We start from the raw sequence: 16,447 nt of genomic DNA on the forward strand, positions 1-16,447 counted from the left end.
CCTCTCCATGCCGCCCTCTCCATGTCGCCCTCTTCATGTCCTCTTTTCCATAGTCTTTTCCATGCTCCACGCCGCCCTCTCCATACCGCCCTCTCCACACTGCCCTTTCCATGCCACCCTCTCCACACTACCCTCTCCATGTTGCCCTCTTCATGTCATCTTTTCCATAGTCTTTTCCATGCTCCACGCTGCCCTCTCCACGCTGCCCTCTCCACGCTGCCTCCCGCTGCCCTCTCCATGCTGCCCTCTCCATGCCGCCCTCTTCATGTCATCTTTTCCATGCTGCCCTCTCCATGCCGCCCTCTTCATGTCGCCCTTTTCATGTTGTCTTTTCCAAGCATGGTGGCCAGTGGTTAGCACAGCAGCCTTGCAGCGCTGGAGTCCTGGGTTTTAATCCCACCTTGGACAACATCTGCAAAGAGTTTGTATGTTCTCTCCGTGTTTGCGTGGGTTTCCTCCGGGTTCTCCGGTTTCCTCTCACATTCCAAAGACATACTGATGGGGAATTTAGATTGGGAGCCCCATCGGGGACAGCGATGATAATGTGTGCAAACTGTAAAGCGCTGCGTAATATGTTAGCGCTATATAAAAAATAAAGATTATTATTATTCCATAGTCTTTTCCATGCTGCCCTCTAAATGCTGCCCTCTCCACGCTGCCCTCTCCATGCTGCCCTCTTCATGTTGTCTTTTCCATTTAGTCCTTTCCATGCTGCCTTCTATATGCCGCCCTCTCCGTGCCACCTACTCCACGCCTGCCTCTTCATGCTGCCTACTCTACGTTGCCCTCTCCACGCCGCCCACTCCACACCACCCTCACTCTAAATGGTGCCTTCTCCTTGCCACCCTCTAAATGCCTCTCTATCCATGCTGCCCTCTTCATGTAGTCTTTTTCATAAAGTCCTGTCAATGCCACCTACTCCAGGCCTCCCACTGCATGCCTCCTACTCCTCGCTGCCCTCTCCTAGCCACCCACTCCTTGCCGCCCACGCCACACCGCCCTGTCCACACCGCCCACTGCATGCTGCCCTCTTCACACGCCCTCCCTCTAAATGCCGCCCTCTCCACGCCGCTCTCTCCATGCCGCCTTCCCTCTTCTCTCCCAATGGGCACACAGCACTAGTTGAAGTTGAAACTCCCCGCCCTGCTGGCCGGTTTGCTACTGAAGATATTGCCCATTTCACCCCCTGAGTAGCCACAAATGCCCATCATATCTCGTCCACTAGAAACCCCAAAGCACAGACGCCGTGTCTCTTGCGCCCTCCTGTGATGCCTCATCATGGAGCGCACATTATCCGTATCCTGGCGGCGTTTTTCTCCGGCTCACTCTGCTTCGGCCACTTTTGTTTTGTACAGATGGAGTGGGGGAGGGGAGCTGACAACCTTTCTAAGTAGATTCCTGCTTCCCAAATGTGGTTGTCGCTCTTCCAGTTCCTGAGAGGCACTGACCCACAAGCCCTTGTTATGAAGACTACAACTCCCAACATGTCCACCACTGACCATCTGCAGCCCTCATTGCTCAGTCTGTAATGCTTTCTTATTCTCCACTAGGCCTGAACCAGGAGCCAAGATGCCCGGGCTGATGAACCGATTCACTGGCGCCCCCTTACCCCTGACGTCGGCTGAGATAAGCGCCTGCGTCAGCGGCTACGCCCTGGGGATGACGGCCTCGCTCACCTACAGCAACCCCGAGGCTCAGCCCGTAGAAGGTAACTAACGAGTGTGATGTCTGCGTTACCTGCAAGCGATGGAGCCCAGAGCGGAAATCAGAACTCAGCCCTGGGCAATAAGCAAAGTGGGTCTCCATAGTGTTGTGTGAGACTCATTATGATGTCTCCATACCGCCACATGGTGCTCAGATAATACCGCCATATACAGGCCACATAGTAGCACCTCCGCAGTAATACACAGTATCTCAGTAATACTGCCTTACAGTGCCCACGTTATAATGCCGCATAGTCCCCGTATAATACCGTCCTGCACCATTCTAGAATACTCACAGTCAGCGTCACAAGTATCCAACAACCACTGACCTACATAAAGGCACAGCACTCCTACAGGTGGGAGGTGGTATCATGGCGTGCGCCTGGTCGGTCTCTTGTATCACCGTGTCGGCAGTGACTGTCCCCCGTCTCCCCCGCAGCGCTCTTCGTATTTCCCCTCAATGAGCACACGGTGGTCGTCGGCTTCGAGGCCGTTATCTGCAGGAGAATCGTCACCGTCCAGATCAAGGACAAAGGCAAAATGGACGAATCCTACTACGATTACTGCAGCTTGTCCAGCGGGAGACTGCCCGACGGGAACGGTGAGAGCGGCATTACAGTACCACCATAGCGTGCATCTCATCCCGTGTGCCGTGTCAGCATGATCACTGCAGACAGGGGCCGTGTATCTAATCCTCTCCTGTGTGATACCGTCTGCTGAGCCGTGTATCTAATCCTCCCCTGTGTGATACCGTCTGCTGGGCTGTGTATCTAATCCCATCCTGTGTGATACTGTCTGAGCCGTGTATCTAATCCTATCCTGTGTGATACTGACTGTTGAGCCGTGTGTCTAATCCTCTCCTGTGTGATACCGTCTGCTGGGCTGTGTATCTAATCCTCTCCTCTGTGATACTGTCTGCTGAGCCGTGTATCTAATTCTATCCTGTGTGATACTGACTTCTCAGCCGTGTATCTAATCCTCTTCTGTGTGATACTGACTGCTGAGCTGTGTATCTAATCCTCTCCTGTGTGATACTGTCTGCTGAGCCGTGTATCTAATCCTCTCCTGTGTGATACTGACTGCTGAGCTGTGTATCTAATCCTCTCCTGTGTGATACTGACTGCTGAGCCATGTATCTAATCCTCTCCTGTGTGATACCGTCTGCTGAGCCGTGTATCTAATCCTCTCCTGTGTGATACCGTCGGCTGAGCCGTGTATCTAATCCTCTCCTGTGTGATACTGTCTGCTGAGCTGTGTATCTAATCCTATCCTATGAAGAGGGGTCACGAGGGGCCGCCACCCTGTTCTGCTCCAGGATTGTGATGTGGTGGGACCTGCTCACTTCCGCTCTGCCCCCTCCTTACATTTCTGCCTCTACCTTCTTGGTGATCACTGCATAATCGGCTGTTACCACGGAGATCTCACCTTGTAACATGAACATGTTTAACCCCTCGATGTCTATTTTTGGCCTTTTTCCATTGATTCTGGGGGCCATGGATACATTTACAGCTCACTGGAGACCAGACAGGAGGGCGCAGTACCCAGCTGTAACCAGCAGGTGTCACCAGGGACTGATGTATGCAATGGGACATAGCAGAGCGGCAGGGAGGAGGCTGATACCAGATAGCAGCAGAATATCCCTTCTGTTCTTCGTCTACTGCACCTTAGTGACTGCTCTCTGGTATCACCCCGGGGCGACGTGTGACCCCGTTATCTGCAGCTTGTGATGCTGCCTTTTCCAGGTCATTAGACTGAGGTGTTGGATTCCTGGTAAGCGAGAGACACAGAGGGAAAGGGTGCACACTGCTGGGATATGGAGAGCTGGGATATGGAGAGCTGGGATACGGAAAGCTGAGATACTGAGAGCTGATATCTAGAAAATCAGCCTCTGAACAATGGCAAAGCTGAGATGCAATTTGTCATGTGCTCTATACCTGAATAGTGAGCTCATACACAGATCAGCAGTCAGTATCACACAGGATAGGATTAGATACACGGCTAAGCAGACAGTATCACACAGGATAGGATTAGATGCACGGCTCAGCAGTCAGTATCACACGGGAGAGCATTAGATACACAGCTCAGCAAACAGTGTCACACAGGATAGGATTAGATGCATGGCTCAGCAGACAGTATCACACAGGATAGGATTAGATACACAGCTCATCAGTCAGTATCACACAGGATGGGATTAGATACACATCTCAGCAGACTGTTTCACACAGGATGGGATTAGATTGTGCTGTTTGTAGAGTACCACAGATTGCTGATCCCTGGCTTAGATACATTCTCTGAGCTGTAGGGGGAGCCGCTGTCGTTGCTTTCTCTAGTGTCGGTCTCGGATACCGCACCGCGCACTTCTGCAGTTCTCACCATGTTGCCGGTCACATTCTTTCCCTGGACTCTGATGTCTCGGACTGTCCCCGGCATTCATTGTCCTTTCCTTGTGTCTGAGCTGCAGGGAGGATTCTTCTGGACGAAGATTTGGAGAGAATCATCTTCGTGGCCAACCTCGGGAAAGTGCCGGCCCAGGAGAGCGTGTCCGTGCTGATCAGCACCTCGTCTGAGCTCCCAACGCTTTCCAGCGGGGCCGTCCGTGTCCTCGTCCCACCAGTTTGTGTCCCCCGAGTGTCTCACACCTCCATGGACAGCGCCATAGCCGCGGTGACTCCCCTGAGACTGTAAGAACTGTAGGACAATGTATTTAAGGAGCTGTAGCGCTGGAGTAGAGATGGGGTCGCAGGTAGAGACGAGGCCGCGGGTAGAGAGGGCCGAGGCCGCGGGTAGAGAGGGCCGAGGCCGCGGGTAGAGAGGGCCGAGGCCGCGGGTAGAGAGGGCCGAGGCCGCGGGTAGAGAGGGCCGAGGCCGCGGGTAGAGAGGGCCGAGGCCGCGGGTAGAGAGAGCCGAGGCCGCGGGTAGAGAGAGCCGAGGCCGTGGGTAGAGAGAGCCGGGGCCGCGGGTAGAGGGGGCCGCGGGTAGAGAGAAACGAGGCCGCGGGTAGCGAGAGCCGAGGCCGCGGGTAGCGAGAGCCGAGGCTGCGGGTAGCGAGAGCCGAGGCTGCGGGTAGCGAGAGCCGAGGCCGCGGGTAGAGAGAGCCGAGGCCGTGGGTAGAGAGAGAGCCAGGGCCGTGGGTAGAGAGAGCCGGGGCCGTGGGTAGAGAGAGACGGGGCCGTGGGTAAAGAGAGACGGGGCCGTGGGTAGAGAGAGACGAGGCCGCGGGTAGCTAGAGACGGGGCCGGGGGTAGAGAGAGACGTGGCCGTGGGTATAGAGAGACAAGGCCAGGGGTAGAAAGAGACGAGGCCGAGGGTAGTGAGAGACGAGGCCGCGGGTAGCGAGAAACAAGGCCTTGGTAGAAAGAAATGAGGCCGAGGGTAGAGAGAGACGAGGCCACGGGTAGCAAGAGACGGGGCTGTGGGTAGAGAGAGACGGTGCCAAGGGGTAGAAAGAGACGAGGCCGCGGGTAGCGAGAGACGGGGCCGCGGGTAGCGAGAGACGGGGCCGCGGGTAGCGAGAGACGGGGCCGCGGGTAGCGAGAGACGGGGCCGCGGGTAGCGAGAGACGGGGCCGCGGGTAGCGAGAGACGGGGCCGCGGGTAGCGAGAGACGGGGCCGCGGGTAGCGAGAGACGGGGCCGCGGGTAGCGAGAGACGGGGCCGCGGGTAGCGAGAGACGGGGCCGCGGGTAGCGAGAGACGGGGCCGCGGGTAGCGAGAGACGGGGCCGCGGGTAGCGAGAGACTGGGCCGCGGGTAGCGAGAAACGGGGCCGCGGGTAGAGAGAAACGAGGCCCCGGGTAGCGAAAGACGGGGCAGCGGGTAGCGAGAGACGGGGCCGCGGGTAGAGAGAGACGAGGCCGCGGGTAACGAGAGACGGGGCCGGGGGTAGAAAGAGACGGGGCCGTGGGGAGAGAGAGACGGGGCCGGGGGTAGAAAGAGACAAGGCCGCTAGTAGAGAGAGAGACGAGGCCGCGGGTAGCGAGAGACGGGGCCGCGGGTAGAAAGAGACGGGGCCGCGGGTAGAGAGAGATGGGGCCGCGGGTAGAGAGAGGCGGGGCCGCGGGTAGCGAGAGACGGGGCCGTGAGAAGCGATAGATGGTGCCGGGGGTAGAGAGAGACGGGGTCGGGGGTAGAGAGAGACGGGGCCGCGGGTAGCGAGAGACGAGGCCTCGGGTAGAGAGAGACGGGGCCATGGGTAGAGAGACGGGTCCGCAGGTGGAGTGAGACGGGGGCTGCAGGTACAGATGGAGCTGCCGGTACAGATAGACGGGGCCCCGGGTAGACAGGACTTTTCGGATCTCGGCTCTGCGCCACTTACCGTCACTTGTGATGTGTGGTTCTAGGAGAGAGGCCGGATTGTGCAGCGGCACCAAGAAGCTCTGCCTGGCGACCTTACTGGAAACAGAGGCGGTGAACGCGGCCGAGTACGAGCTGACCTTCCACCTGGAGATCCGAGCCCCCTACCTGTTAGCAGGTAAGTGACCCCCACCAATACCCCCTACCCTTCCCACTACGTCTTAGGTAAAGACACTTTATGCAGCTTATCCTGTGAACTGAGCGACAAGTGGAGGCAGACGACCCAGTGCACAGCTGGGGAGCCCGTACCCCTGTACTGGAGACCAGGGAGGGCGCCTGCAAGCCTAAGGTAGGGATAGGCTGAGCCACAGGTCAATGCAGAGGGAAAGTGGACACACATGTAATAGGTAAATGATGCAACTTTCCAAATATTCCTGATTTGTGTTTGCAGCTTCAGCGCAGACCTACTCATCTCCATGGTAACAGACTACAAACAAACCTTGTGTAGTCTGATCCTGCTGTACTCATCTTGCAAGATAAGACTACATAGGGTTAGTTTGTAGTCTGTAGCCATGGTGATCCATAGATCTGCATAAGAGCTGTATACCTCAAGCCATAGGAGATTAGTGAGTGAATCAAAGGAGAAGGTAAGCCACAAGTCAGAATTAATGGAGAGCAGGAGATTACAGAGACCTCACAACATCCGTGTTTCAGGTGTGGAGAGTCCCACTCATGAGATCCGAGCGGACGCCGACCCCTCAGCTCCTTCTGCCAAGAGCATCATGATCACGCTGGCCAACAAGCACACGTATGACCGTCCCGTGGAAATCCTCATCCATCCCAGTGGTAAGGACCTTCTGACTGCTAAATTCAGGGACTAAAGAACCTAGAGGGTGTGATAAAGCGGTAATAAAGGGACCTCCCCAGCCATGAGCAAGCGGGAATAAAGGGACCTCCCCAACCATGAGCAAGCAGGAAGAAAGGGTCCTCCCCGGCCATGAGCAAGCGGGAATAAAGGGACCTCCCCAACCATGAGCAAGCGGGAATAAAGGGACCTTCCCAGCCATGAGCAAGTGGGAATAAAGCGTCCTCCCCGGCCATGAGCAAGCGGGAATAAAGGGTCCTCCCTGGCCATGAGCAAGCGGGAATAAAGGGACCTCCCCAGCCATGAGCAAGCGGGAATAATGGGACCTCCCCAGCCATGAGCAAGCGGAAATAAAGGGACCTCCCCGGCCATGAGCAAGCGAGAATAAAGGGACCTCCCTAGCCATGAGCAAGCGGGAATAAAGGGTCCTCCCCGGCCATGAGCAAGCGGGAATAAAAGGACCTCCCCAGCCATGAGCAAGCGGAAATAAAGGGACCTCCCCAGCCATGAGTAAGCGAGAATAAAGGGACCTCCCCAGCCATGAGCAAGCGGGAATAAAGGGACCTCCCCAGCCATGAGCAAGCGGGAATAAAGGGACCTCCCCAGCCATGAGCAAGCAGGAATAAAGGGACCTCCCCAGAAATGATGAAGTGTGAGAAGGATGGAGCAGATGGGTCATTAGATCTTCAGACTCAGTGATGACATGAGATTTATGTTTGATTAACCAGATTTTCAGCTGCCAGATTGTTACGTCTCCCATATTATCATCAGCAGGGAAGTTATAAGACAAAATCTCGTTACATTGTATCAGTGGAGGGAGGACGAGTCTATACATTTATGGGGATTAAACCAAACATCATCTCCTTCCTCAGAGCCCCATCTGCCGCACATCCTCATGGAGGACGGCGACATGACCCCATACGAATATGAACAGTTCATAAGAGGAAAGAGCGACTTTATCCGAGGAACCAAGAAAGACCCCAGCCCTGAAAAAAAGGTGAGAGGGGTCAATGTGAGGTCCAACACAACCATACGAGATCCCTGACACACTATACGAGGTCCCAGACCTACTGTACTATACGAGGTCCAAGGCCAACCTTACGAGGTCCCAGTCCCACCATATGGGGTCCCAGACCCACCATACAGGGTCCCAGACTCACCATATGAGGTCCTAGACCCACCATACGGTCTCCCAGACTCACCATAGAAGGTCCCTATGGGCATTCCCTGACAGCAAGCAGAGGGGTCTGGGTCTCTGTAATGATCTGGGCTGTGTGCGGAGGGGTCTGGGTCTCTGTAATGATCGGGGCCGTGTGCGGGAGGGGTCTGGGTCTCTGTAATGATCGGGGCCGTGTGCGGAGGGGTCTGGGTCTCTGTAATGATCGGGGCCGTGTGCGGAGGGGTCTGGGTCTCTGTAATGATCGGGGCCGTGTGCGGAGGGGTCTGGGTCTCTGTAATGATCTGGGCTGTGTGCGGAGGGGTCTGGGTCTCTGTAATGATCGGGGCCGTGTGCGGAGGGGTCTGGGTCTCTGTAATGCTCGGGCCGTGTGCGGAGGGGTCTGTGTCTCTGTAATGATCGGGGCCGTGTGCGGAGGGGTCTGGGTCTCTGTAATGATCGGGGCCGTGTGCGGAGGGGTCTGGGCCTCTGTAATGATCGGGGCCGTGTGCGGAGGGGTCTGGGTCTCTGTAATGATCGGGGCCGTGTGCGGAGGGGTCTGGGTCTCTGTAATGATCGGGGCTGTGTGCGGAGGGGTCTGGGCCTCTAATGATCGGGGCCGTGTGCGGAGGGGTCTGGGTCTCTGTAATGATCGGGGCCGTGTGCGGAGGGGTCTTGGTCTCTGTAATGATCGGGGCCGTGTGCGGAGGGATCTGGGCGGGAATCAGTGTCAGTGATGATAAGAAGAATCTGCAGCAGAGACTCGGTAATTGGTCGCCTCTCGGGGGGGGGGGGGGGGTAATTACTTTTCTCGCCTCTCAACACATTTTCCTCCTTATTAATAGACGGAAATAATCCGCAAGCGGCTCATTAAGGACATTTGTCATAACCCAGTGGTGATGCTGAACTTCTGCCCGGACCTGCAGACGAGTCCGACCGACCTGAGCAAGAGCCAAGGAGAATTCATCTTCCTGATCGACCGCAGCGGAAGCATGAGCGGAGTGAACGTCACCCGAGTCCGGGTAATGCAGGAGCGGCGCGTGTACCATGTGCGAGAGGTTGTCAGTCACGACTGTCACTGCTGACAACCAGCCCGTGTACCATGTGTGAGAGGTTGTCAGTCACGCTCCGTCCCTGCTGACAACCAGCCCGTGTACCATGTGCGAGAGGTTGTCAGCCATGACCGTCACTGCTGACCACCAGCCCATGTACCATGTGTGAGAGGTTGTCAGTCACGCCTGTCACTGCTGACAACCAGCCCGTGTACCATGTGTGAGAGGTTGTCAGTCACGCCCCGTCACTGCTGACAACCAGCCCGTGTACCATGTGTGAGAGGTTGTCAGTCACGCCCCGTCACTGCTGACCACCAGCCCGTGTACCATGTGCGAGGGGTTGTCAGCCACGAATGTTACTGCTGACCACCAGCCCGTGTACCATGTGCGAGAGGTTGTCAGTCACTCACCATAGTGTGGGGGGCACGTCAGAAGAGGAGTGCACCCCCAGAGGTGGATTCATAACCAGCCCGCATACAAGAGGTTGTCAGCCCTGTCACTGCTGACAACGAGCTGATATATCATCTTCGAGAGGTTGTCACTGCTGACAACCAGCCCGTGTACCATGAGCGAGAGGTTGTCAGCCCTGCCACCTGGAGATGACGAGGAGCAGGGAGGACAGGAGAGGGATAAGACAGATAACGATACATTGTGACGACCGTGCTACTCAGTACAGCCGCTGATCAATTGATTCATGGAAGACAGAAGTAATGAGCAGAGAACAGACTGATATGACAGAAGCTGTCCCCATGCCGACCCCCAGCCCGCACCCCTCATCCTCAGTTCCAACCCCCAGCCCGCACCCTTCATCCTGTGCGCCAATCCCCAGCATGCTACTCTCATCCCTCTACACTCAACTCACACCCCTCATTCTCCGCACCAACCCTCAGTTCGCACCCCTCAGTGCTGACTCCCCCTTCCACCGCTCATCCCCCCCCTCAGACTCCCAACCCGCACTCCTCATACTTTGTGCGACTGCTAGCCCGCACCTCTCATCCTCAGTGCCGACCCCCAGCCTGCACCCCTCATACCCCAACAGACTCCCATCCCACACTCCCCATCCACTTGCAGGCCCCCAGCCTGCACCCCTTATCCTCCGTGCTGACCCGCACCCTTCATCCTCATTTCCGACCCCCAGTCTGCACCCCTCATCCTCAGCGCCAACCCCCAGCTTGCACCCCTCATACCACCACAGACTCCCATCCAGCACTCCCCATCCACTTGCAGGCCCCCAGCTCGCACCCCTTATTTTCCGTGCCGACCCCCAGCCTGCACCCCTCATCCTCCATGCTGGCCCCCAGCTTGCACCCTTTATACCTCTACAGACTCCCAGCCCGCACTCCCCATCCCCTCGCAGGCCCCCAGCCCGCACCCCTCATTTTCTGTTCCTGGCCATTTATTATGCAAGCAATAATGAAATGTATAGTTATACCCATTGCCTGGAATATAATTATCCCCAGTGTCGCTCCCTCTATGGAGGATCCAGGGAGTCAACTAATGATTAAATAAGGGGTTAGAAACGTCTCTGGGAACATAACGCGGACCCCCTACTGCGAGCCACGGTACACACTTTAGGGCAGTATATGGAGGAGAGCGGACTCCTCTGGTGATGGTGAGGCCACCACATGTGCAGGTAAAAAGGGGGCTGACAGCACTCACTTTCAGGGCGCCCGTTCCACATCCAGGGAACCTTCCTGTATATCCACGAACAATGTAGCAAAGATGAACAGCGCTCCAGCCAGGTGTATGAATATCAGAAAAAAGTATTTATTAGAGCCATAAAAAGCAACGTTTCGACCACCATGTGGTCTTTTTCAAGCATACCAAACATTGCAAAGGGTTGGCTTAAATAGGGTGAATACCACACAGGGCACCAATCCCTATCAAAGCACCACCCACTTTAAAATATATACACCATAATACATAAAAACAGACATCAACCGTGCATAAAATTACCACCCACCAATTTTAGTGTATGCATTATTCGAACAAAACCAATATTCAATCCACAAATATGAAATCTATGTTTTGTTGATTCCGTGTTCAACAAATCAACTTCTTGCATCGGTGTTGTCATGGGGAGTTTCAGCCAATGGATGTCGCTGTGTCCGGGTCTTAATACTCCAATGGGCTCAATGAAGCAAAACGGCGCTAAAAAGAAAAGCAGCCTATCCATACATTTCATATATAACATCATAGATCATATACCCAATCCAGTCGCCCGTTGCAACAGGATGTATCTACATCATCAGCATGCGTTTCCCCTGATCATTGTAGTGACCACAGCGTGCGATCGCCGGCGTACCAGGAATCAGGCTAGGCTGCATCACATGATCGCAATGGAGCCACGCCCAGCTCCGGAGCGCACATCCGTCACAACGCAGCGGACCCACGTGACCATCACCCAAGTAACGCCGGTAAACAACAGGGACCTCCTCTACATAAGGATCTACTCAAGGAGCACAGTGCGCAAACGCAGGAGAGCCATACGTCAGACGAGACCCCATCACATGACCGCAATGAGGCCCTGCCTGACCACGGCGCCCACATACGCAGCGCAACCGCGGACCTATCTGATCCCCACACAGGTTAATCACCATAGCAACAATAGAAAACAGTGAACTTTCTCTCATAATCAAGACTGTAACAGCAGAATCTTGTCATGAACACAGAATCTATACCAAAGCATAACATTTTACAATAATGCACATAAAGAATGTTCATTTAAATATTAACAACAAGGCAATTGGAAGACAGTCGGCAAACTATATATGAAAACAGCATCATATTTGAAACTACAGCATTTCGTACCAAATTCCAACTCTAAGGCTACCATTATCCAATGGCCGACTGTCACATCAAAAGCCTATATAAAAGACAAAACAAAAAATGATAAAAAACATGAACAGTGTATTAAAAACAGCATAACCAATGACAACGCTATCACTAATGAGAAGAACTCATCCTTACGGAGTAAACGGATGAAGATTAAAATCTATGTTCAGACCCTTAGGCTGTAAAGAAGTTGATTTGTTGAACACGGAATCAACAAAACATAGATTTCATATTTGTGGATTGAATATTGGTTTTGTTCAAATAATGCATACACTAAAATTGGTGGGTGGTAATTTTATGCACGGTTGATGTCTGTTTTTATGTATTATGGTGTATATATTTTAAAGTGGGTGGTGCTTTGATAGGGATTGGTGCCCTTTGTGGTATTCACCCTATTTAAGCCAACCCTTTGCAATGTTTGGTATGCTTGAAAAAGACCACATGGTGGTCGAAACGTTGCTTTTTATGGCTCTAATAAATACTTTTTTCTGATATTCATACACATGGCTGGAGCGCTGTTCATCTTTGCTACATTGGTGAGGCCACCACAGTCTGCGCCTCTCCCTGGACTAGGGGGCACAGGGGGCGGTTCACTCATCATGGAGAGACCCTCGGGCCGGTGCCCCCTCCGCTGTTTACTAATGTTGAGCCCCCTCTGTAGCGAGAAAGCGCAAAGTGAAGGTGTATGCACCATTGGAGCAGACAAGGCAGCGGCCTTAGGGCCCAAGCCTGATTGGTTCTCCGTGGCTTATCAAATGTGAAAAGAGGAAAGCAGCCGAAAACCCAGAACTGTCCCTGGTGCTGATGGGTCGGGAGGATCAACAAGCCTCCGACATGGTGAGACTAGACAGGGCCAACCTGAGCCGGGCCCCGATCTCTGCGGGCCCCTCCGGCCTCATTATCCTCTGGCTACATTAACACTTTCTCTTTTTAATTGCTTTGTTGAGAGGAACTTTCAATCCATCAGTTCTCATTCATTTCCATATAATTAAACCGTCCCCCAACACTGCGGACGAGACCACCAGCAATGATATCTGACAGAAGGGAAAATAACTCCGGAGGAAACTGTCCTAGCTTACCCATGAATCCCCTATGTAGACATGTTGTCACAGCTGTTATCTGACCAGCAAGAGAGGGGTTAATTAAACTTGTGTGAAAACTGAATCTTGATTTCTAAAGACCCTGTCCACATATCACTGATTCTGAGTTACATTATACCCCAGAGCTGCACTCACTATTCTGCTGGTGCAGTCACTGTGTACATACATTACATTACTGATCCTGAGTTATATCATGTATTGTACCCCAGAGCTGCACTCACTATTCTGCTGGTGCAGTCACTGTGTACATACATTACATTACTGATCCTGAGTTACCTCCTGTATTATACCCCAGAGCTGCGCTCAATATTCTGCTGGTGCAGTCACTGTGTACATACATTACATTACTGATCCTGAGTTACATCCCGTATTATACCTCAGAGCTGCACTCACTATTCTGCTGGTGCAGTCACTGTGTACGTACATTACATTACTGATCCTGAGTTACATCCTGTATTATACCCCAGAGCTGCACTCACTATTCTGCTGGTGCTGTCACTGTGTACATACATTACTGATCCTGAGTTACATCCTGTATTATACCCCAGAGCTGCACTCACTATTCTGCTGGTGCAGTCACTGTGTACATACATTACATTACTGATCCTGAGTTACCTCCTGTATTATACTCCAGAGCTGCACTCACTATTCTGCTGCTGCAGTCACTGTGTACATACATTACATTACTGATTCTGAGTTACATCCCGTATTATACCCCAGAGTTGCACTCACTATTCCGCTGGTGCAGTCACTGTGTACATACATTACATTACTGATCCTGAGTTACCTCCCGTATTATACCACAGAGCTGCGCTCAATATTCTGGTGGTGCAGTCACTGTGTACATACATTACATTACTGATCCTGAGTTACATCCTGTATTATACTCCAGAGCTGCACTCACTATTCTGCTGGTGCAGTCACTGTGTACATACATTACATTACTGATCCTGAGTTACCTCCTGTATTATACCCCAGAGCTGCACTCACTATTCTGCTGGTGCAGTCACTGTGTACATACATTACATTACTGATCCTGAGTTACATCCTGTATTATACCCCAGAGCTGCGCTCACTGTTCTAATACCCAGTGTTCTTCTTGTGCCCGCAGGATGCCATGCTCGTCATTTTGAAGACTCTGATGCCCTCGTCACTCTTCAATATCATCGGGTTCGGTTCCACCTTCAAGTCCTTGTTCCCCTGCAGTCAGAGCTATAATGAGGTGAGCCCCTTGTAGCCAATCAGAACACAGCTCTCTTGGTTTCTAAACCTTCCAAGCCAATATTAACACTAGATCCTGATTGGTCGGCTCGGGCGGTTCTGTGAGTCGTCAGTGTCAGATCCGTCCTGATCCTTCAGGTTTTGGCTCTGGCCGATATTTATGGCGTAGGAGGAATAAACAGGAATCACAGTTTACTTTTCACTGGGAACTGTTCCTGTTCACTGTGCGAGTCTCCACTGTGTCTACATATACACATGCCTGTCATATATACACGTACCGGTCATATATACACGTACCGGTCATATATACACGTACCTGTCATATATACACGTAGCTGCCTTATATACAAGTACCTGTCATATAATACACTGTATTGAATGTACACATTCTATCTAGGGTTCCATCTATATACATTGTATCAGAGACAGATGTGACCTGTCAGCAGCGGATGACGATGATCGCCACCTGCTGGACAGAGCTGGTCGTGCACATCATCTGGCACGGCTCCTGCTGTAGCTATACAATGGCGGCAGTATTTGGCTCATGTCTTCTTGTACTTCACAGAAGATTTCATAGTGCTGGGTGACATTAAAAGGGCAGCTCAGCTTTTCATTATGGAAATCACTTCACACCACAGTCTGACCGGTGAATGAGGTGAGATACCGCGTCCATCTCGCAGTGTTCTGGTTTTCCTGAAGTTGCTCTGCAGTTGTCAGATAAGTGTGAGACACTAGGAAAATAATCGTTGAGACAGTGCAAAAACATTCGACCACATGTTACCTACATAAAACTGCTATACAGTGTAGAAATAATACCACCACACAGTGCCTACATAGTACTGCTATACAGTGCATAAATAATACTGCCACACAGCGCCTACATAGTACTGCCATATAGTGAAGCTATTATACCACCACACAGTGCCTACATGGTACTGCTATACAGTGTAGAAATAATACCGCCACATAATGCTTACATAGTACTGCTTTACATAGTGCCTACATAATATTACTATACAGTGTAGACATAATACTTCCACGCAATGCCCACTCAATACTGCTATGCAATGCAGAAATAACTGTCACAGTGCCCAGATAGTACTGCTATACAGTGCAGAAATAATACAAGCCACACAGTGACTGCATAATACTGCTATACAGTGTAGAAATGATACCGCCACACAGTGCCTACACAATACTGCTATACAATGCAGAAATAATACTGCCACACAGTGCCTACATAATACTGCTATACAGTGTAGAAATAATACCGCCACACAGTGCCTACATAATACTGCTATACAGTGTAGAAATAATACCTCCACACAGTGCCTACACAATACTGCTATACAATGCAGAAATAATACCGCCACAAAGTGCCTACATAATACTGCTATACAATGCAGAAATAATACCGCCACACAGTGCCTACACAATATTGCTATACAATGCAGAAATAAAACCGCCACACAGTGCCTACATAATACTGCTATACAATGCAGGAATAATACCGCCACACAGTGCCTACATAATACTGCTATACAGTGTAGAAATAATACCGCCACACAGTGCCTACATAATACTGCTATACAGTGTAGAAATAATACCGCCACACAGTGCCTACACAATACTGCTATACAATGCAGAAATAAAACCGCCACACAGTGCCTACATAATACTGCTATACAATGCAGAAATAAAACCGCCACACAGTGCCTACATAATACTGCTATACAATGCAGAAATAATACCGCCACACAGTGCCTACATAATACTGCTATACAGTGTAGAAATAATACCGCCACACAGTGCCTACATTACAAGGTCATAAAGGGCAGAAATAATACCGCCACACAATGCCTACATAGTACTGCCATACAATGCAGAAATAACAAAATTATACTGCCTATATAATACAGCCATACAGTGCAGCTATTATACCGCCACACAGTGCCTACAAAGTACTGCTAGCCAGAAATAATACTGCCACACGGTGCCTACATATTACTGCCATACAATGCAGCTATAATAGCGTTACATAGTGCCTACATAATACTGCTATATAATGCAGCTGTATTACCGCCACACAGTGCCTACATAATGAGGCCATACAGGGCAGGAATTGTACCATCACTCCATGCCTATAAAATATTGCTCTACAATACATGTATAATACCGCCATATAGCGAAGACCGACACACAGCCAGAACCATAGAGGAAGCTAC

General features: G+C 51.9%; 1 protein-coding gene across 1 annotated transcript in view; it reads left to right on the forward strand.

Annotated features, from left to right (window-relative positions):
• Positions 1–16,447, forward strand: part of VWA5B1 (von Willebrand factor A domain containing 5B1) — a 79,659-nt gene that overhangs the window by 29,616 nt on the left and 33,596 nt on the right. Inside the window, exons 2-9 of the mRNA XM_077260272.1 lie at positions 1,551–1,708; positions 2,143–2,304; positions 4,165–4,384; positions 6,041–6,171; positions 6,708–6,839; positions 7,731–7,855; positions 8,860–9,036; positions 14,113–14,223. Of these exons, the coding sequence (XP_077116387.1) occupies positions 1,570–1,708; positions 2,143–2,304; positions 4,165–4,384; positions 6,041–6,171; positions 6,708–6,839; positions 7,731–7,855; positions 8,860–9,036; positions 14,113–14,223 (1,197 nt within the window). The 5' untranslated portion in view covers positions 1,551–1,569. The remainder of the gene's footprint in view (positions 1–1,550; positions 1,709–2,142; positions 2,305–4,164; positions 4,385–6,040; positions 6,172–6,707; positions 6,840–7,730; positions 7,856–8,859; positions 9,037–14,112; positions 14,224–16,447) is intronic.

The sequence above is a fragment of the Ranitomeya variabilis genome, chromosome 4 (assembly GCF_051348905.1).
Source record: "Ranitomeya variabilis isolate aRanVar5 chromosome 4, aRanVar5.hap1, whole genome shotgun sequence".
Classification (NCBI taxonomy): Eukaryota; Metazoa; Chordata; class Amphibia; order Anura; family Dendrobatidae; genus Ranitomeya; species Ranitomeya variabilis.